The following is a 22,208-nucleotide window of genomic DNA, read 5'->3' on the forward strand; positions in this document are numbered from 1 at the left end:
CGCGCTACTGTGCACGCGGGACTGACAGGACTCAATTACCTCCCAGTTTGACGCACCTGTGTCAGCCGCGAGGGGTACATAAACATCCGGGGCTTTTCAAAATAAAAGGCTTCTCGCTCTGACCATGTATTATAGGCTTGACTCAATTACTTGGCCTATAGTCGTCCACGTTGTGTTACTTTACATAGGTTATAAAAGCTAAATGACCACAAGTATACACAAAACTGTTAAAAAATTATCATAGGAATGCAAAACGAGCACGAACAAATGCTAAGTAACTGAAAATAGACACAAAACGACCACAGAGATAAAAATGACAACAAAACACTCAAAATGATTAAAAATAGATGAAAAAATACAACAAACAGATGAAAATTGTCTAAAATTAAATGCAAAACCACCACAGAAAGATTCAAAATGTGTAAAAATAGATGCAAGCCATCACAAAACATGCAAATTGTCAAAAAAAGATACAAAACCACTGCAAAAAGATGTAAAATGACAAAAAATAGATGCAAAACCACCACAAAAAGATGCAAAATGACCAAAAATTGATGAAAAACCACCACAAAAAGATGCAAAATGACAAAAAAACAGATGCAAAACCACCACAAAAATGAAAAATGTCTAGAAATAGATGTAAAAACCCCCACAAAAAGATGCGAAATGACAAAAAAATAGATGCAAAACCACCACAAAAAGATGCAAAATGTCTAAAAAATAGATGTGAATCAACCACAGAGATGCAAAACAACTAAAAATGGACGTAAAATGACCGCATAGAAAACCAACTAAAAATGAGTGAGCACAAAGGGACACAAATGACTAAAAATAGACTCTCTGGGTGTCTTGTTCCCACGTAGACAGAGTGGGGGCCTCTTACATGTCTGAGTCCAGGGGCCCATCGACTGATCATCTGTCCATGCTCGAACGGCAGCTGGATTCACGTGATAACCCCACGTCACAGTAGCAGTTGTTTGCATTGTGAGCTACCAAACAATTAACACCAGGCCTACAGAATTAACAATATTACCAAAAGCAGGATGCAGAGAGCCCCCTCTTACTTTATGGGAACCACTAGTCACTGGTAGAACTTACCAAACGAAATGAGCAGGAGGACAGAATATGAATTACATTTGGAAAGATGACATTTATTGTGAAACTGGTTAATATTTTGTATTAGAGGGTTATTTGGTTATTGTTTAACGAATCATTTTCAGTCACCAGGAGACAACATTTAGTAGATGGAGACTGAATTATTTTACATTTCCAACCATAACTGAAATAAAAATTCATATTTATCGAAAATTATCATTGTTGCTATTATTTTGAAGGCGAATTCGCATAACTTCCGGTCTCCTTCTGTCTGTGTGGGCTTGACACCTGACACAGGTCGGTACCTTTCCTCCACCTGCTGCCTTCAAATCAATGCAAACCGACCGGTTGTCCTCCGGTTCAACCGGGCGGTGTGGTCCCGGTGTGGTGACGTGCTGCAGCTCTCTCTCTTCAACACACACACACACACACACACACACACACACACACACACACACACACACACACACACACACACACACACACACTCAGACACATATATACACACACACTCAGATACACACACACACACACACACACATACACACACAAACACACACACACTCAGACACACTCACACACACACACTCAGACACACACACTCAGACACTCACACACACACACACACACAAATATATACACACACACACTCAGCCCCACCTTTATCAGCTACAACATTAAAGTGATATTTACATTAATCTGTCAACAATTATATTCTACTACTATATTCTCTCATATATTCTGAAAAGGGTCATTTACTTTTCTTTTTTTTTTAAGTGCAGTTTGACGCTGATACTTTTTGTACTTTTACTTAAATAACATTTTGAATGTGCAGGACTTTTACTTAACCGTAACCAAGTATGTCTACAGTGTAGTAGACCAAACTGAACATGGAGAGGCAGCGTTCAGCTTTTAGGATCCACAAACGTCCAGTAAACTGCAGGTCTGCTGCAACTCTCACTTCTTTTAAATCAAGACTGAAGACTTTTCAATTCAATTCGATTCAATTCAATTTAATTTACAGTGCCAAATCATAACCAAAGTTATCTCAGGACACTTTACAGAGTAGGTAAAGACCACACTCTATGACTTATTTATGATTTACATAGACCCAACAATTCCCCCGTAGAGTACGGTGGCGTTGAAAACCTTCCCTATAACAGACAGGAACGTCAGACAGACCCAGCTCTGTGGAGGACGCACATCTGTCTGCACCGGAGAGAGGAAGAAAAGGAGAGAGACAGAAAAGACGGACAGATGGACAGAGAGAGACAAAGACAGACACACATCCAGTAACTATAATAATATCTATAGTAATGTGAATATGACTTATTAATACAGCAGAACAGTAGAAACAAGCACAGCTAAGGTGATAGAGTATAATAGCAGCAGGAAGCGTCATGCAGGACCACGGCAGCAGGCACCACCACGATCAGCAGAGACCTGCGAGACGACGATAAAACATCTTATCGTCGGCAAATAACCGACTTCAGATGGTCAGCCAGTGAGAGACACTTGGGTTCAAAGTTAGTTACGTGCAAATTGTCTTTTTTCACAGCTGTTGACTGTAGTTTTTTAACAGTGTTGTGACATTATTAGTCCAGAAGATGGCAGCAGCTCTTTAAACACTTTAAATCTCAACTTTATGAAAAGTTTCTTCTGTTTCTGGACCAGTGGTATCAAAATATATTTGACTGCGGTTACATTGTAAAAAAAACTGTTACCCGCAATGTAATTCAATGCTCAAACTCAGGTATTTAGGTTATTGCTCTGGGACGTGTTGTCACAGATCACTGTGACTTGAGCATCTTCTTGTTTCCGAGAAGTCGCGCCATTGTCAAGAAAGCAAAAGAAAAACCATTTTGCGATGTCTGGTGAATGTAGGGGATTTCTTTTGTGTATACAGAGAACAAAGATGTTCACCAAAGCGTGGCATGACCTTAGCCAAACAGCCTTTCACACGACATTCCTATTTATGGCTGTCGTTGTACCAGTCCCACCCTATGAAAGGTGAGGTTAAACCAGATTTTAAGCTGACCCAGTACATTTTTTTTAATTCTACTTTTATTTTAGGCACATAAATACATATCATATACTGTACACAACCTACCTTCTGTGACCATCTTTGAAGAATACAACGAGATAACACACGAAATAAACTTTATTTACTTTATTTTCAACATTATCTAGGTGATCAGATACATCTATTTTCTGCGTATCTATCTGCTATCACTAACTATACTGAAATGAATGAAAAATAAATGTATCTTCAATTTAAAACACTTAATTCTGTGATTTGAGGGTAGCTTAACCAAATCACATTGGATACATTCCACTAGTTTGTTGTTGTCACAGGTAAATACAAGGTGATGAGGTATGATTACTCTTGCTAATGCTTTAGGGTTTTATATATTGGTACCTATTGGACAGCATATACATAAAGACCAGAAATAATCCTTTTAGCGCACCTGGGTAAAAGAAGGTCCACTCAAATGAAATTGAAGAAGATATTTAGTTTTGTAGGCTACGTGGTCTCATGGGAGGGCCTATAACGCCTGTCTTTTCAGCCATCCTTCACATGAAATATTGATTTTAAAAAAACGCAGAAAGAAAGCTCCACCACTTCGTATTTATCCGCCAACTTGCGGAGAAACACGTGGGTTTTCCCTCAATGACATTTGTGCGTCAAATGACAACACCATCTCTGCAGAATACAAGTCAATTGAGACTACATGGCGTGAACTGACACGCCAAATTCATGAAATGCGTTGTAATTATACGCGACATGGCTTGAGAAATAGCGTGTCATTCACACGCCTTTTGGTGATACCAGGCTGTTGTAGGGGGAACAGTTATCGTGGAGCTGCTCTTGATCTTAAAGGGATGGTTTGGCTTTTTTTTTAAGTGGGGTTGTATGAGGTAGGATACTTATCGATTGTCAGTATATAAAGTATCAGTAGAGACGCGGCTAAGGACGGGGGGAGCGACAAAACACCTTAGTCACCTTTAAAAAATGTCCCAATTAAAAGGAAATCTATATTAGTTTAAACTGAAAGCTATATTTAGAATATTTTCACCCATTTACTTTGCCATCAGATGACCCTTGCCTTTGGCTCAACATTTTGTCGTCTCGCAGGTCTCTGCTGATCGTGGTGGCGCCTGCTGCCGTGGTCCTGCATGACGCTTCCTGCTACTATTATAATCTATCACCTTAGCTGTGCTTGTTTCTACTATTCTGCTGTATTAACTGCCATAACATATAAGTCATATTCACATTACTATAGATATTATTGTATACATTTTTTGAACTGTATAAGGTCCCAGATCAGCTGTTTGGGTCGGACCTTATTTGCTTTATGGAATAAACAAATACGAGAAAATAAAAACGAGACAAAACGCTGTTCACTTTGGAAACATAAGGATCCCTTTATGAGCCAGGGGAAGCAGAAGAAGAACTTTTGCAGAGAGATATTGAACGACTGAAAGAAAGAGAGGAGAAACTTCTTGCTGTTGTTATTGTCTCCACTTCAAAAAACTATCCCTTTGATATTTGAGTAAACCACTTCATTTACAAGATCTCTGAGGAAGATTTCAGGAATTCCCCTTGTAGGCGAGGCTGGCAAAACAGAAACTAAACCACCAAATAAAAGATGAGAATCAAATGTTAAGGTGCATAACTTCTCAGATTTCTTCAAGACACACATCGCTCGCTCATCTTTTCAAACAAGTGAGTATCAGAATACTATCACAATACATTACGTAAAGCTACATAATACAATGAAGAGTTATACCTGGATTTGTTTAGATTTGATCATCAGTAATAATAATAATTTAAAAAATAACAAAAGCTAAGTTTAAATTGTGAATGAAGCCTGTTGAATATTTATTAGTAGAAATGTGTGCTGCAGACATTATTTGAATAGCACATTGCTGCTACGTGGTCTCATGGGAGGACGTATAAATAGCACGCCACTTTTAATGACTTTTCGCGTGCATGTCTACGCATATTAAGCTTTTCGCGTGTCATTTAACGCCAGTCATTTCAGCCATCCTTCACATGAAATATTTATTTTTAAAAAACGCTCTGACAGAAAGCTCCACCACTTCGTATTTCTCCGCAAGTTGGCGGAGAAATACGAACACGTGGGTTTTCCCTCAATGACATTTGTGCGTCAAATGGCAACGCCATCTCTGCAGAATACAAGTCAATTGAGACTACATGGCGTGAAATGACACGCAAAAATCATGAAATGCGTTGTAATTATACGCGAGATGGCTTGAGAGAAGTAGCGTGTCATTCACACGCCTTTTGGTGAGACCAGGCTGCACATTCACAGACACACAAATTTTTAATTGTAATGCTGTAACAAGTTAACACATTATAATCACAATATTAATGATTTGCTGCTAATAAACAGTGTGTGGAAATTGTTTACCGTTTTAAAGAAACAATGTAAAAAAAACAACCTTTTTTTTCTCCCCCAAAAAACCTCTTTTCAGTTTTTACCAGCTTTGAGTTTTTCCCCAAAATGGCTGAATCTGACACGGATCGAAGATTTGAAGAACTTCGTAACAGAATCAGAACTTTATTGATCAATTGCCATTCGTTGTCTCCAAAACAACTCCTCAAAAAGCTGCGAGGACTGGTGACAAACATTAAATGGAACCCAACAGATGTGAGTGACTTGTTCAATGCTCTTCTGAAGCGATTTGAGTCGACGACAACTGACATATCACAACTCCTCCCATGGATGTTGGAAATGGTGCACTGTATAGAGATTAACTACATCACTCCCACCTGGAGATGTCAAAAAGGAAAGACACCTAAGGAGCTGGTCCTAGATAAGACTGTAACAGACAAAGACATCAAGGAATGTTTTGCCTATGGCACAAAAAAGGAACTAGATGAAATTCTTGAGGAAATCCGTCAACAAAAGCTAAACCAAATTGATGAAACACTTTTAGATGACGTGAGAGACATCGTGTCAACGGTTGATAAAGATCTTACTTCACACAATGATGGATCACAGCGGAGTGGTTTGAAAAAAGCCTTGCTGAAGCTCTGTCAGACAGTGGAAGAAACTCTGAAGTTCAGACCACGACTGACACAGATGGTGAGCTGGTGTATTATGGCTCTTTCCAAAGGGGGGCGGTTACTTCAGGTTGGCACTGGAGAGGGGAAGTCATGTATTGTGGCAATGTTTGCAGCTTTTCGAGCTATGAGAGGAGAAAAGGTAGATATCTTCACAAGTTCACCAGTTCTTGCAGAGAGAGATTTGGAAGATTGGACAAAATTTTACAAGTCTTTGGAAATCACTGCAGACTGCAACACCAACAAACAAGACCCAGACATGTTAAAAAAGTGCTACGAGTGTCAGGTTGTTTATGGTACTGCTGACCAGTTTGCTGGACACTGGCTAGGCCAGCACTTTGAAAGGGTGGACATATTGGGGAAAAGAACATACCAGTGTGCAATTGTAGATGAAGTGGATTCCTTGATGCTCGATAAGGGTCATCACTTTGTGTATATAGGTAGCGATATGCCTGCTTTGCAACATCTCAATCCACTCTTGGCAGTCATATGGGCCACTGCTAATCAGTATAAAAAGATTGGCACAGAGACAACTGTGGGGCGAAAATACCCCTTTTATCAAGTAGTGCTTGAAAACGTAAAGGGCAAAGATGTGGATAAGTTCACAATCCTTCAAATTGCTGAGGACAAAGGTATGCTGGCAAAAGGTTCAGTCGGGGTCCTTAGAAAGAACCCAAGCCTTTTAACTGAAAAAACTGCAGCTGTTACTGCTAACCAGTTGGAAGAGTTCTTTCAGACAGTAGAGAGGAGATTCCCATTGTGCCAGTTTTCTCTACACTGCTTAAATAATGATGGGGCAATAAAAGGACTAAACAAGGGACCACAAACAGAAATGGCTGAAACGCAGAGAGTGCCACTGCTTTTAATCAATGGAGGCTTCTGTCAGTACATGTATTCTGATAAAGAGAGTATGGTGAGCGCTGCAGAAGCAGAAATAAAGAATGCTCTTCACTTTACACCTTGTGAGCTCAGCACAGAGAACAATGACTGCTGTGTCCCAGGCTTCCTTTCAGATTTGGTGAATTCTAAACTCAAACTTTGGATTGAAAATGCATTCAAAGCACAAACCATGACAATGGGCCATGAATATATACTCGAAGAACATGGGGTAGTGCCTGTTGACTTCAGCTCCACAGGTGTTGTTGAAAACTTTAGGGTTTTATCAGATGGGCTACAGCAGTTTCTTGAAATGAAACACGAGTACAAACTGAGTGACATGATAGCCATAACAAACTATATGTCCAATGTGGGTTTGTTTCAAAAGTATGGAGATCAGATCTTTGGAATGTCTGGGACTCTTGGCCAACAAGCAGAGACTGAGACTTTGCAGAAAATCTATGAGGGTATCGAGACCTGTCGGATACCTTTATTCAAACGCAGAAAGCTGTTTGAGGTAGAAGGAGTGATCGTACATGATGAAAGAGAATGGATTAGGAAAATCTGCAATGTTGTGACTGGACAAACCAACCCTACTCCATACAGGGCTCAGAGAGCTGTGTTGATCATCTGTGAGACCATCAAACGAGCAATGGTTCTCGATCATGTTCTTGGAGGTAAAGTCCCGAACAAAAGGCTTTACATAAGCAACAACATGAACAATACTGCAATCTTTACCACGAAGCTGGAAGCTGGAGATGTCATTATAGCAACAAACCTTGCAGGTCGTGGGGCAGACCTCAAGGTTTCTGACGATGTAAATACAGCTGGAGGTTTGTTTGTTGTGCAGACCTTCCTGCCTGAGAATGCTCGTGTGGAGGAACAAGCATTCGGCCGTACTGCTAGACAAGGATCTCCTGGGTCTGCTCAACTCATTATCTGCTGCAGCCATCTGTCAGAACCACTCGAATTGCTGGCTATAATGGGAAAAGTAAAATCCGTAGGTGAGAAAATGTTGTTTTTCCTGCCACATGATTTTGTGTCGCAATTCGAGTCTTATCAAGAAGGCCACAGCCAAGAGCAGTCTAACGATATGTCTTCAACTCTGTCAGATATTTTGACTAAAGAACTCAATTCGGGGATAAAGATAGTTAAGAAGGTCCGAGATGACTTAGTGGCTAAAAGACTAGCCAGCTACTTGTGGCGTGACATCCCAATGATAAAGAAGAAGGAAGAGCTCTTCAGTCAGTACCTGGAAACACTTGATGGAGTGTACCAAAGCAGAAACAACAAGCCAGCAGCTTCAGATGTGTCTGCACTGAATGAATTCTGGGGTATGTGGCTACTCACACACTTCAATGAGGAAGATTCTATCATGGACTTAAAAAACCGACTGACTGAAGATCTGAAAACAGCCGCGGAAAAAGTCAGAGATGGAAAATCACCCCTGTCAAATCTGCACCACTACACTGCGTTGGGCAAGGACCTGCGCGAACAGGGACATCTTGCAGAGAGTATCGAGATGTACACTAAGGCCATACAGGAGGACCCCAGCTGGGCAGCAATTGCATATTACAATCGTGCTTTTGCATCTTTATCCCAGAAAGACAGGAATCAGGATCCAAGGTGCATTGTTCAAGCTCTGGAAGATTTGAAGAATGCACTCAAGTCTGTTGAGCTCTACTGTGAACAGATTGAGGTCACTCGTAGATACTGCACCCAAGTCAAGGACGTCCGCAGTGATTCATTCTCCCGATTTAACTGCCACATGACAGCCAGAAACAAAGTGTTGCTGTGTTTCAAAGGAAATATTAATGAAGCCATAAAGAAGGTAGACAGGGCCAGAGGCTTTGGGGGAAGTGTAAAAGTGGAGGAGAGTCTTGTCTACTTCCTGGTTCCACTTGTTCATTTGCTGCCCTTTTCAGTCCTTTCCCAATCACTGACTCTGATCCGCTCAAGAGATCCTCTGATGTTTCTCCAGCTCATCAGAGATCCCGCTCTTGACATTTTTAATGAACTTAAGTGTCTTGAATCTCTGGGCCTGATTCATGTCTATACCTTAGACACATTGTTCTCTCTGGGTGGCCTTTTCTCAAAGATACATAGAACCATAAATCAGTCTCTTGATTAGATGGAAGCAAGTAAAAGAGCACAAAATGGTAAATGGACTTGTACTTATATAGCGCCTTTCTAGTCATCTGACTACTCATGGCGCTTCACAGTGTCTGTCACATTCACCCATTCACACAGACATTCACACTGATGGCAGTGGACATCTACAGACCATCTAATCTGATCTAACCATTCACACCACATTTACACACCCATGCGCAGCACGGGGAGCAATTCAGGGTTCAGTGTCTTGCCCAAGGACACTTCGACGTGTGGACCCGGGGGGAGATGGGGATCGAACAACCAATCTCTCGAACAGAGGACGACCCACTCTGCCACCAAGCCACAGCCGCCCTTCCTCTTGTAGTCAGGAAATCTGGTCAGCCACACTAGGAATTAAGAAACACAGCCTACTGTAGTTCCAGTTTATTGTGGGTTTCGAAGTTCATCTTCTTGATTTTTAAGTTCTTTTATCACAGTTTTATTCAAGTTTTGAGGAAATTCCTCATTAAAAAACATGTGATCCTAACTGAACCAAAGGCATTGAAGTCAAATGTTGAAGGTGTTCATGCATTTTTGATTTGAAGTTAATCATTTCACGTTCTTTTTATGGTATATTTTTATGTTAATTGTTGTAAATTGAGTTGAACAATGACGAATCAGGTATTAATGTATTTTTGCATTGTACATTTACATCTATATTGTGCAATTTGAATTTTTTTTACTACACTTTGTCATATTTTTCTATATATTGTTTTTATTTGAGCTTTACAAGATGCATTTACTTGATACTTTATTTACATTTATTCAATTGACAATGACAAAGTTAGATAAAGTGATGTTGTATTACAGATAACAAACATATATTTACTACCGTAACTAACTTTTTTTAAAGATACATCTAAAGACTGTGGGAAATTTGTAATAATACAAAGTTGTAAAGATCACTGAAGTCATTACGTTTTGAAAGTTTATATTTTTTAAAGGACTATAAAATATTTGTTTTATTATAATGTTGATTTTGTATAATAAAAATCAAGCTATCACTCAAAACCTTATGGTTATAGTCATAGTTATTATTATTGTTGTATCAGTCTTTGATGGGTATATTATTCTTCAGAAGATTTACATTTTTCATTCTTTGCATGAACACATCAAATAAACTGCAGCATAACGTCTTAACACACACTGTAATCAGTTCATTCCTTCCACGGTGTGGTATAAAGTGGTACTGAAGGTTGTTACAGTCGTTTGTTTAGCACAGTATAACATTATGTGAGAGAGTTAGGATGTGTGGTGTATGTGAATATAAGATGGATAAAGAGTTAGTCAAGGTTACATAAGTACTTGAAAAGTCTTTAAACTGTAGTTCAACACAGGTAACAAAGGTAAAAGTATCATTCACATGGAACATTTACGTTTGATATTTAGATTTAAACTTTGTGATAGTGCTGTGGACTGAAACATACAGCTTGTTGTGACCCCAGAGACATTTAAAATACAACTAATCCAATATATTGTCAGTTTGAAGTCATAAATTCATGGATTTACATAAAAACACTGCACTCAGTGCTGCCGCCAATGGCCAAAAGCGATATTGCAACATGTTTTTTGGTCCCCTGACTTCCTACAAAGTACGAATCAAGGTACTGCGTAGGAAGTTGGGTATGTGGATGTATTTATTATCAATAAAGTGAACAAAGCAACGGAGCTACTGCAAAGGCCAAATACATTTTCTTCAACCCCTCTTGAAAAAGCAAGACAGGAGACAGGATATTTCTCTTAAGCTTTTATTCATATTTAAGTTTGCTTTTTTCTTAAAGGATGTTCATTGTGTTACACAGAGAAAATTAGCCACACAAATAAAATTGATTGTATTCTCTTTTATCTTTTTGTCATTGTTAATTATATTATTCTCCCTTATCAGTGCTAATGCTAAAAAAATTACACAAGAACTATCACACGGTTAACTAACTTGTGAGCACATCAGGACGGTAAACTAACACTTCACAGAGATAAAATAAAATAAAAGTTTAAAAAAGGGGAAAGGAAAATATGATCAAAGTAAAAATTAAGAGACAAACAAAAGACAAAATGGACAAGCATTTATAATCAAACAACCCTGCTCGACTCTCCACCAATAAGTACCACTCCTTTTTCCTTATTTGGCAATTTGTATTTCCTAGGCCCCACCCGTTATCCCTTATTTATTAGACGCTCCTGTGCCAGATTGCTTTTAATTTAAGTCTGGGAGGAGCATTTACATTCTACGCTTCAGCGCTCTGGACAGCAACAAAAGAGCCTAAATACTGGTTTGACGTCACATTTTGTGTTACACTCTATAGCACAAATCCCTTTAACATCTATATTTGAGTGCGCCTTATTAAATGCAACGGTTGTTGGCATTTCAAAGGCCGTTTGTGAATTGCTCTATGTGATGAGGGGACGCGACTTCAAACAGATTCTTGTCGTCTCTACCATTATCAAAAATCTCTCCAAAGCTCAAATCTGAGGCCCACCGCTGACTTTCTTGTCACTGTCGTCTTCATCCATCACTATTTCATCAAACAGGTTTGGGAAAGGAGCACTAGACAGCATGTTAAAGAAACAGGCAACCCCTGACAGGCTGATAAAAATCATACTGCTTATTAAAGAAAACGCTGCATCAGAACACAAATGCACATTGCGCTCCAAAGATATCCGACTGGGTCCAAATACAGGTCCTTTTAAAAGTACGCTCAGTCCGGTGGCTCCGTGTCGAAGGGCAGTGATAAGCTTCGTGTGGGATTTTAAGGGGGGGGGCTCTTAAATGCTGACAGGATATCTGATGGAGGAATTGTGACGAACAAATACCCCGTAGTTTGGGGCTCGTAGTTTTGGCAGTAAGAATGCTTATTGGCTGCTATTCCAGATTGGTCTTTTCAAGGTGCAGATATTGGCTCCATCATTTTTCACCCTTAAAAAAAGGGCTAAATATTTCGCCTCCTAGACTGAGGTTGTACCAAAGTGTGTTGGCAGTGAAGGGGCTGGTACATTGCAATTGATAAGTCATGGTTGTGTCTGGTAACTCTTGATTCTAAGCTAATCTAGGGTTACCATCTAGACACAACAATAAGTCACAGGGGGCATTGTTGGTCTCAAAACTAAATGACTAAACTTTTCCGTCGGACCCTGGCCATCTTTGCTGCATTAATTGTGCTTACAGGATACAAGCATTTTCTCACATTAACTTCCTCGGACACACACATACCGCAAAGATCACAACGCAATTCTCTCGACCCTGTTGCTTGAATAAAGCTGCTTGTTGCTAGAGAGGAGCTTGTGTTCATTTTACCTCACGTCGCACAGAAACTCAAGTATGCTAGCTGGGTTTGTTAGGAGGTATTCCATGCACGGGCAAGGCTAAGAGATTACAACCCAGATGATAAACACAGTGATCCCCTCTGGCCACGCCTAACACTGACATGTAATATCCAAGCTAGCATGCTACTCAGCGATGTAATACGCCCTGTTGGGTAGTACACGAGCGTGGATATTAGGACACGCAGTGCGAGACTGCCAGCAATGTTGGAAGCACTATTTAGTGTGTGACTAGTGTTAACGATAGGGTGCTAGCTAGCTAAAGCTAACACCCTCAGTCTCACCTATGCTTTCCTTTAGACTGCCATGTTCAGGTTTTAACCACTCCGAGAAAACAAAAAGCACATATACACGCTAAGCTAAGCTAAGCTAAGCTAGGCTAAGCTAGGGCTCTAGCTGGCTAAAGAGAACAACCTCAGTCTCACCTAGGCTTACCTTCAGACCGTCATGTTCGCTAAATACTCCAAGGATACGACATAGCACACATACAAGCACACACAGCCAAATTCCATCAACTCTTTAGCAAAATATGAAAGAAAAATATTACCCAGTCAATATTCACATGGGCTGATACCAGGCATGCAACTTCCAAGTCAAGAAAAAGAAAGGAAAGCAACAACAAAAAAAGCTTCCTGCCCGAATGCTCAACTCCAATGGGAAAACAAAACAGTCACTTATGGACGGGGCAAATGGAAGACATAAACAACCTGGCAACATCAAGGAGGAAGTAGTCCCCATAATGGCTCTCATTGGCTGTCACCACGCGACTGGTCAACCAATCAGCAGCTTCAGCCCTTTGCTGAGGCAAGTTACAAATGCGAAAATAAAAAAATTTGATTAATTAAAATACAATTAAACTAGCTTAAAAAGTAGTAGACACACATCGTTATAAGTATCTCTGCTATAGTATGTTTTTTTTAATTTTTATCTATGTTTTTTTTAAAACTCATTGTGAAATAAAGACGAAAGCGTTACTGTTTTTTTTTTCCTATTACATTATCATCATCATTAGCTTCAATATCATCAACAACAATACCGTTTTCAGAATTATTACTATTGGTTAACGCAAGGTGGACGGCTTCTATAGGCCTAAATTAAAGGGCTCTACTGGCTGACACAGAGGCTCCAATAGAGGCAGGGAGAGAGGACTAGTGGTCATTCTTTCCCAACTTCCCCCCATTTTTTTTTATCTCTTCCAGCCTATACTTCTTCTTTTCATTGTAGAACAGCCTGATACACTCTGGTATCAGTTGGGAGGGGGATTTGAGTAGAAGGACTGGTGCAAAATGTAGAAGATGCATTTCTATCTTCCTCTGAAATCCCTCCGTTGCTCCTCCTCCCTACCTCTCCCTGTCTCCAGTCCTACTCTGCTCCTGTGGGGAATGATGGGAGTTGATTAGTGACAAATAAGTAACCCATTCGTCTTGTTCCTACATTATCCTCGTCCTTCATCTTTCCCTTCCTTCCGCCTTTGCCCTCATCTCTTTCTCATTCTCACTCGCTCTCCTTTTTTTCCCCCCTTCAACAAGACACCTCCATCGTTTGGGAGGGGCTGGGCGGCATCTGGCCACCCTGCGATCCCTGGGACAGGGTGCGGGAGCGAGAGCGGGACCCATCCATGGAGTAGGAGGAGGACAGGGAGGTGGTGCGGGAGCGGGACAGGCGGGTCATGCAAGATGAAGCCACTGTGGAGAGAAATGTTTTGAAAAATTAGCTTTACAAATTAGAAATCGTTGCAAAGACTATACAACATCTACAGAATAAAGCTGGCGATTTTCTCTATTTTTGTTGTTGCTGACCGTATGACAAGACCAAGTGAGTGAACTTACTGTAGCCCATTCCCTGGATGAAATACTTGAAAGCCTCAGTCAGTTTAGCAGGCTGCAAACATAAAAGCATAAAAATGGCGTTTTACATTCAGTACAATTAAATGAATACATGAATTTGGTAACGATAAAGCAGCCTTTCCATTCAGTATATTACCTTTATAACTGTACATAAATGTTTACGGACATGTACCTAAATACCGTTTTGTGTTCCCACCATCCACAACTTTTAACAAAGAAAACAAAGAAAACAAAATAACGCAGGTTTGTTTTGATTTAAAGGACTGAAATACCCCAAATGTATGCTTTTCTGAATTAATTGTTTTCATTTTATGTGGATTATGGAGGGAACTGGCAATAGCAGGTTGAGATTTCACTATTGGCGGGGTGCTTCTGTTTCAGATCACGTTTGGTGTTTTTCTCTCTCATGTTTCAATGCATCCATGCATGTGCACAGAGAAGAATCCATGTGCACAAAGAAGAATCCATGTGCACAAAGAAGAATCCATGTGCATGAGGAAGAATTCAATGAGCACAAACGATTCAATGTGCACAACGAACAATTTGTGCAGAAATGTGGGCAAACAGGGTACACGAGTTAAAGTGATAGCATATGTTTCTCCATCGAAGGCTCATTTAACATCGTTTTAACACCGCCTTGCTTGCTGCAGCTTTAAAATCCACGTTTTGAGCATCAGAGAGGCTTTTAGCTTGTTGTTACCTGGGTCAGCTGAGGGAGACCACCAGCATCAGCCATCTGCAGAGGACGGAGAGAAGACATGCATCAGAGAGAATGAAGAAATTAAGTGTAAGTAAGAAGAGAGAAAGATTATAAACAGAACAAAAAAGTCACCTACCTTTAGGAATGAGGTTGTTGTTGGGTCCATTTTGCTGTTGCACTCCACCTAATGGTCACAGAAGGAAAAACCGTAAACCTGTGCCATCGATATGAATCCGAAAATACAAGAACACTTAAAACACGTGGTTCAAGGTCCTATTTGTAGACATTTTAGACTTAAAAAGACCTAAACACTTACGGCAGCGTCCTCATATGGAGCCTGATCGCCCACCACCAACATTACTGGACACCTGAGGTTGAAAGAAATAGAGTTGCTAGAGGTGGTATTTCAGTTTCTATAAAAATATCTTACAAAAAATTAAGTATACAGGTGGAAGTGTAGAGGGGATTTACTTAAAGCTGCTGTTGCGGTCAATGTTCAAGTCTCTGCGACTGGAGGGAAACGAAAAGAGAAGATTATGTTGGCCGTTGTTCGATGTGAAGTATATTTACGTTCATGCAATGATGTTCGTGGGCTTATTTACCTGTTGTAAGTCTTCCAGAAGAGCTCTATGTTGACCAGATTAGATGCTTTGGAGATGCGCTCTCTGTGAGACTGCACTAGCTCTGTGTTTGATGACAGCTCCTCCTGCAAGAAAATAGACTTTTAGGACGCACTCACACTGTCCGCCTACCGTGCCCCGGGCTTTAGGGTACTTGTCCCCCCCCCCCTCCAGGCCCGATTGGAATTGACACTACCTGGGCCTCGCGCAAATGCTTCTTGCTGCCTATATGTCCTCACGCTGTAACACGTCACACGCATTGATGACGTCATCGCGATGCGTGGCTTTGTTTCCAAATCTTTCCATAGACCTTGGAGTTTTTGTGCGTCTTGTCGACTGTTTTTGAATATTTTCATCGACCAAATCTGCAGTAAACACTCCACCTCCGCATCACACCAACGTGAACCTTTCACCGCCATTGTTGTTGTTGTTAAATGTCCGTGCATGGTCCGTCTTTTAATTTTTTTTTCTATGTCCGAACAGGCGCACATAAAATGACGTCAGAGCCACCGTAGGCCTTGTGCTCGTGCACGTGCGCACGCTCATGCTCGTACATGTGCAAACGTGCTTTACAAAAGCCCACCTCTCCCAAACAGGCCGTGGACAGCAAGCGGGCCGCCAAACGAACTAGGCTTTAACTATAAAACCTGTTACGGCAGTGCGCCCTTAGTCCCACTGCAACCCAAAACGCAGGAAAACAACCTTTTTTGCTGTTTGGATACAACTATGAAATGCATTTTGAACGTACACTTCAAATACACATTATAGTACCTGACTGAAGAGGTGGGACAGGATCTGCTCTGTGAGGGAGGACGTCACGGAGATGAGCTAGAGAGGGAGAGGAAGAGAAATCAACAGGATTGTCCATCATTCATTAGGTTTAATGTGATAAAGGATGACATAATCAATACTCTTCTGGGACACAGACCATGCACACGGTCGCATAATTTCATATCCACAGCTAAACTTAAATTGATGGAGAAGTCGCATTAGGATTAACTTGATTAAAGTACCACATGTGTCTGCAGACGAGACAATGGAGCCCTGAAAGAAAGAAGACGCGCGTACCTTCTGAGCGGCCCAGTCCATCCATCCTCGAGCGTTAGGGTCGATGTTGACCAGGACCAGACCTTCCACTGAATCTGGGTTTGCAAGCTGATGAGAGGAAGGAAGCAGAAGAGAGGCAGGTGGTGAGATGACAAGAACATCACAGGGTTGGAAAGTTCACAGATGATTTCTGTAGTTACCATTCTGGACACAAATGGACAGGAATAACAACACGTGTAGAAAGATTTAAATCAGTACACGAAGCTCGAAGGAGCAGTGAGCCCCCCATCATTAAAGCAGTACTTGTCAAGAGTTGGTTCCGTCAGACCCTCCTCTCTCCCTTTTGTGTTAGTTTGTCTCCCTCAGTCTGTTTTTCCCTGCATGTGTCTCCCCTTGGTGTTTGTTTGTCCAGGTACGGGTAGGCGTGGTTCCTTCCCAGCTGCAGCGTGTTACGCTGATCACCTGACGAGTATAAGAACCCAGAGCTGACGGGCACGCAGCGTCGGTCCGTTGTTATCCTGTTCCTGGTAAACTCTTCGTTGGATTGGCTCCCGTTTCTCCTAAATTCTGTTTTTTGCGCTCCTCGTGGATTGTTTGTCAATCTTTGTTGTCTTTGTTTCTTTTCGTAGTTTCCCGCATTCCTGTTTCCCTGTCCTGTTCCCTGACCGTCCATAGTTTCCCGCGTTCCTGTTTCCCTGTCCTGTTCCCTGACCGTCCCTCATTTTACTCGTTCCTGTTTCCCTGTCCTGTTCCCTGACCGTCCCTCGTTTCCGCATTCCTGTTTCCCTGTTCTGTTCCCTGACCGTCTTTCGTTTCCTGGTTCCTGTTTCCCTGTGCTGTTCCCTGACTGTCCGTCGTTTCCTCGTTCCTGTTCCCTGACCGTCCGTTGTTTCCTCGATCCTGTTTCCCTGTCCTGTTCCCTGACCAGCCGTTGTTTCCTCGATCCTGTTTCCCTGTCCTGTTCCCTGACCATCCGTTGTTTCCTCGTTCCTGTTTCCCTGTCCTGTTCCCTGACCGTCTGTCGTTCCCTCGTTCCTGTTTCCCTGTCCTGTTCCCTGACCGTCTGCCGTTTCCTCGTTCCTGTTTCCCTGTCCTGTTCCCTGACCGTCCGTCGTTTCCCCCTTTCCTGTTACCCCTCGGCCGTCTAGTCTTCAGTGTTTCTGTTTCCCCTGTATTGTTTATTAAATATTTGTTTGTACTTTTACCCCGTGTCCGTGCATTTGGGTCCAGTCCCTTTGTTGTTATTTCCCCGCACCGTTCATGACAGTACTATAATCCCTATTATAGGTTATTTCACATTTTTTCTTAGTAATCTTATACAATTTTGTTGTACATTTAAGGGAGGACACAGGTGAATAGGGTAAAACCTTTTGGGGTTTTTTTGTATTATGAGTTTTGTGAAATGTTTTAATATGCAAATGCTGTATCTAATTACACATGTGATCATTTGCACGGAAATATGAACATTAGATAAAGCCAGGTTAAAAATTCTTGTTTCATTTCACTGACATACTAGAGTCAGAGGTTTGTGCAGAGGGGGTTTTGAATATGTTTTTTCATCGCTGCGAACAGAACGAGGTGCAGTATTATTAGCTGCTGTCAGAAAATGAGAGCGTCAAACAAAAGATGACACTCACTGCAAACTTGGAGAGGATGTACGCTCCCACTCCCACTCCCACTCCGATTACAGTACGGAAGCTGACAGAGGGACAGAACAAGTTAATAATAAACACATGCAGACAATCTGTACACTTGTGTCTAAACATAGACACATAAATCACCCGTATATTTTAAGGAAAATGTTATTTTACTGAGACAGGGTTCTTTGGGTACAGAAATAATCTGACTGTTCGAGTTTATATTAAGCGTATGGAACTGCACAGGGAGGTAATACGTTTATCTGTATATAATATGACTTACATAACAAGATGAATCAGTTCATGCGTGTGCACGTCATGCAGAATCACCTTCTGTGCCCGCAAGCAGTATTAAATTCTGCTTCTTCTTACGTCCAAATAAATACCGTTAACTCACTTGAAAAACTGCAGGACGGAGGGGATCATCTCTGCTACGGTGTCCATGGAGGCATACTGGTAACTATAGCGGGAAACACAAGCAATGTCAGTCTAATTACTCATTACAACGTTCAGTTTTTACTGTTAGTGCAAACATGTAACATACTCTCCTGACTGTCTCACCAAAACTCTTTGTAATTATTCTACAATACATGATGACGGAATATTTCACTTATTATTTACAATAAAATGGCTGCGTAGGGCATAAGCAACTTATTCCAAGCCACATTTATGAGGTGGGCGTAGTTATCGCAGGAGCAGACAAGGAAGTACGCTGATGTAGGACGGATGGGTCAGACAACACAGGAACAATCACAGGACTTTCCATGTGAAACCAAAATTTAACATTGACTTTTTTCTTTCTGAGCCAATCCAATGATCTTTTCCTGGCCAAGTAGTTTTGTCGCCTAAATTTTAGTTTAGTTTCCCCAGGACCAGGACCAAGTCAAGTCCAACGCCAGGTCCAGTTAAGTCTGAGTCAAGACCGTGCAGTCAAGATCAAGTCAAGACCGAGTCCAGAGCGAATTGAGTCCTGTTCAAGATGATGATAGGCAACAGTGCCTTTCCAATGGTAATTAATGGTTAAGGAGTAAGGATGGATCTATAAACAAGATCTTCTAACATCAAATGAATAAATAATAAATAAATCAATGCATAGAATTTAGGCAACGTTTTGTGCAACTGATCCTGAATCAGCAGCCGGGAACAAATTCACTAATTCCTAAAAGGTGAGTCCAACAAGGACCAAGACAAGTTTGATTCTTCAAAAAAGTGGTTTAAACACCGAGGACCGTCATATATGTCGTTTAGGTGTGAGGATGAGTTGCTAAACAGGACCGTCATATATGTCATTAAGGTGTGAGGATGAGTTGCGGGCACATACGGTGGCTTCAACAAGATCAAAAAGAGAATAAGCTTTGGAGTTAAGGTGTCAAGAGTCGGTTCTGTCGGTCCCTCCTCTCTCCCTTTTGTGTGAGTTTGTCCCCCTCTGTCTGTCTTTCCCTGCATGTGTGTCTCCCTCTTGTTTTGTCATCTAGGTCCGGTAGGCGTGTCTCCCCCCGGCTGCAGCCTGTTACTCTAATCACCTGTTGGAGTATCTAAACCCTGAGCTGACAGGCATGCAGCGCCGGACCGTCGTTTACCCTTCCCTTGGTAAACTGTTCCCCCCGGATTGGCATTCCTTACTCGTTTGTGGTTTTCTCGCTCCTAGTTGGTACAGCATTAATCGTTGTTGTCTTTTGTTTCTTTCCGTAGCATCCCGTGTTCCTGTTTTCCTCGACCGTCTCGTCCCTAGTTACCTGTTACCCTGTAGTGTTTAACGTTTCTGTGTGTCGTTTATATTAAACATTTGTTTGTACTTTAATCCCGTGTCTGCATTTGGGTCCAGTCTCTTTGTGTTATCCCCGTACGGTTCATGACATAAGGGTCGGGATGCCGCACGAAACAAAGTCCTCCTGAGCCCATAGAATGATCACGCGTGGAATAGAAGTGATAGAGAAGTGCGTAAAGGGAGAGAGAAAAGGACAGATTTTCTTTAAACCTCTGACAAGAGCGTATTAGAGACCGCAGAGGAGGGAGATGTGAGAGATGGTAAGTATTTTTGGGGGGAGATTAGGTTTAAGCCTGCCACAGAAGATTGTTTCCGTTTCTGAGAAATTCACTTTAAAAAAAAAAAAGCAAGGTCACTGCAGGACGAACCAGCGAGTCCACACACACGCAACTACACACAGTGAGTGTCGTACCCTGCGGGGTAGGCAGCAGCCCCCTCCTCCTGCCCTGGAGCGTCAACATGGATCAGGGTGAAGTTCTTGACTATCTCCTGCATCTCCTCGAACTTGAATAGAGGAGAAAAGCAGCTCTTACCTGCCAGAGGGGGGGGAAAGGAATCAATGAAAAGAAGTCACAAACGAGTGAAAGATGGTAGGCTGTGACTCACAGCTGTCAAAGACGTGAGAGACAAAAATAAGGCTGAGAGGAAGAGAAAGAGCTACTCACTGTCCAGACCCACGTCATGGAAGGTGAGGATAGCGGGCCTGCGGGTGGTCCGTGTGCCGTGGAGGGTCACGTGCAGAACACCGTGTGGGGTCTCAATACTGTGCTCCTGCAGAGAGAGAGAGCGAGAGAGAGAGAGAGAGAGAGAGAGAGAGAGAGAGAGAGAGAGAACAACAATATCTAAGATATTGTCTGCACGCATCAAAGGAAAATCCCCAAAGCGTTTTTATTCCTTGTTCAGTTTTATTACGAAACAATGTCTAGACCTTAATGACTCCTTCAAACATATTTAAACTGCTTTTGCATTAGAGTTTTGTTCCCTACTAGGGCCATAAAGACAAATAAAATACATCATCACGTCGTAACACGTCACACGCATTGATGACGTCATGGCGATGTGTCGCTTTGTTTACAAATCTTTCCATAGACATGTGAGTTTTTGTGCGTCTTGTCGACTGTTTTTGAATCTTTTCATCGACCAAATCTGCAGTAAACACTCCACCTCCGCATCACACCAACGTGAACCTTTCACCGCCATTGTTTTAAATGTCCGCGCATGGTCCCTCCTTCTTTTTTCTATGTCCCAACAGGTGCACATAAAATGACGTCAGAACCGCCGTAGGCCTTGTGCTCGTGCTCGTACACGTGCAAACGTGCTTTACAAAAGCCGACCTCTCCCAAACGGTCCATGGACGGCAAGCAGTGTGAGTGCAACCGTACTGCTCCTAGGATTTTTTTATCCTAGGAGCAGTACGGTTGCACTCACACTGGTTAAACGAACTAGACTTTAGCTGTGAAACATGTTTGGGCACGGTACGGATAGACAGTGTGAGTGCGCCCTTAGTGACATCACAGCCGTAGAGAGTTCCCGATGCGTCGTTTAAAGACACAGTTTCTGAATAAAGGCTGTGTGCATTTCTCTGTGGATAGTGTCTCAATACTTTCACAGTATTTATATAATTCCTCCACCTGCTTTATAATAAAAAACACATGTATATCTCACTTTTTACAATATGGGACCTTTAAGTGATCAACTTGTTCTCAATGCTTGGTCCCGTTGTTCTGTTATATTTTAATGCATATTTTGTTTGTACTCTGAATCAGAACGGAAACGGTCTAACCTGTCCTTGGTCCAGGAGTATCCTTGCAGCCAGTTCAGCATCCTGCGAGAAATGAAGGAATGAAGTCTTGTTAGCAAAAGCTGTGCACGGGATTGTTTGATACATATTTCTTTAAATGCCACTTGTCTTTTGTCTATTTGTGTGTTCAGGTAAGGCGACTGATGACAGTGTTATTCAGGAGGCAGACAGTGTCCCCATATTTAAGAGTACACTCAAAACTTTCCTCTTTGATAAAGCTTACAGCTATGTTTTTATTTTTAAGCTGATTTTT

General features: G+C 41.6%; 2 protein-coding genes across 2 annotated transcripts in view; one reads left to right on the plus strand and one right to left on the minus strand.

Moving 5' to 3' along the window:
* Positions 1-5,855: 5,855 nt before the first annotated feature.
* On the plus strand, positions 5,856-9,006 carry LOC310963933 (protein translocase subunit SecA-like; the record flags this gene model as incomplete). Its single annotated transcript, XM_083936890.1, has 2 exons — positions 5,856-8,894; positions 8,989-9,006. 2 exons carry the CDS (start codon positions 5,856-5,858, stop codon positions 9,004-9,006), a joined length of 3,057 nt encoding a protein of 1,018 aa, XP_083793016.1.
* Positions 9,007-11,977: 2,971 nt separating this feature from the next.
* The window catches only part of ndrg2 (NDRG family member 2), a 35,609-nt gene continuing 25,378 nt past the window's right edge, over positions 11,978-22,208 (minus strand). The window contains exons 3-16 of the mRNA XM_083937101.1: positions 21,938-21,979; positions 20,820-20,925; positions 20,567-20,687; positions 18,784-18,846; positions 18,387-18,447; positions 16,771-16,857; positions 16,474-16,530; positions 15,685-15,788; positions 15,554-15,592; positions 15,399-15,450; positions 15,219-15,266; positions 15,083-15,118; positions 14,365-14,416; positions 11,978-14,220 (exon numbers count right to left, since the gene is read on the minus strand). Coding sequence (XP_083793227.1) covers positions 14,057-14,220; positions 14,365-14,416; positions 15,083-15,118; positions 15,219-15,266; positions 15,399-15,450; positions 15,554-15,592; positions 15,685-15,788; positions 16,474-16,530; positions 16,771-16,857; positions 18,387-18,447; positions 18,784-18,846; positions 20,567-20,687; positions 20,820-20,925; positions 21,938-21,979 — 1,032 coding nt within the window. The 3' untranslated portion in view covers positions 11,978-14,056. The remainder of the gene's footprint in view (positions 14,221-14,364; positions 14,417-15,082; positions 15,119-15,218; positions 15,267-15,398; positions 15,451-15,553; positions 15,593-15,684; positions 15,789-16,473; positions 16,531-16,770; positions 16,858-18,386; positions 18,448-18,783; positions 18,847-20,566; positions 20,688-20,819; positions 20,926-21,937; positions 21,980-22,208) is intronic.

Source organism: Echiichthys vipera, assembly GCF_963691815.1.
Source record: "Echiichthys vipera genome assembly, chromosome: 22".
In the NCBI taxonomy this organism is placed as follows: Eukaryota; Metazoa; Chordata; class Actinopteri; order Perciformes; family Trachinidae; genus Echiichthys; species Echiichthys vipera.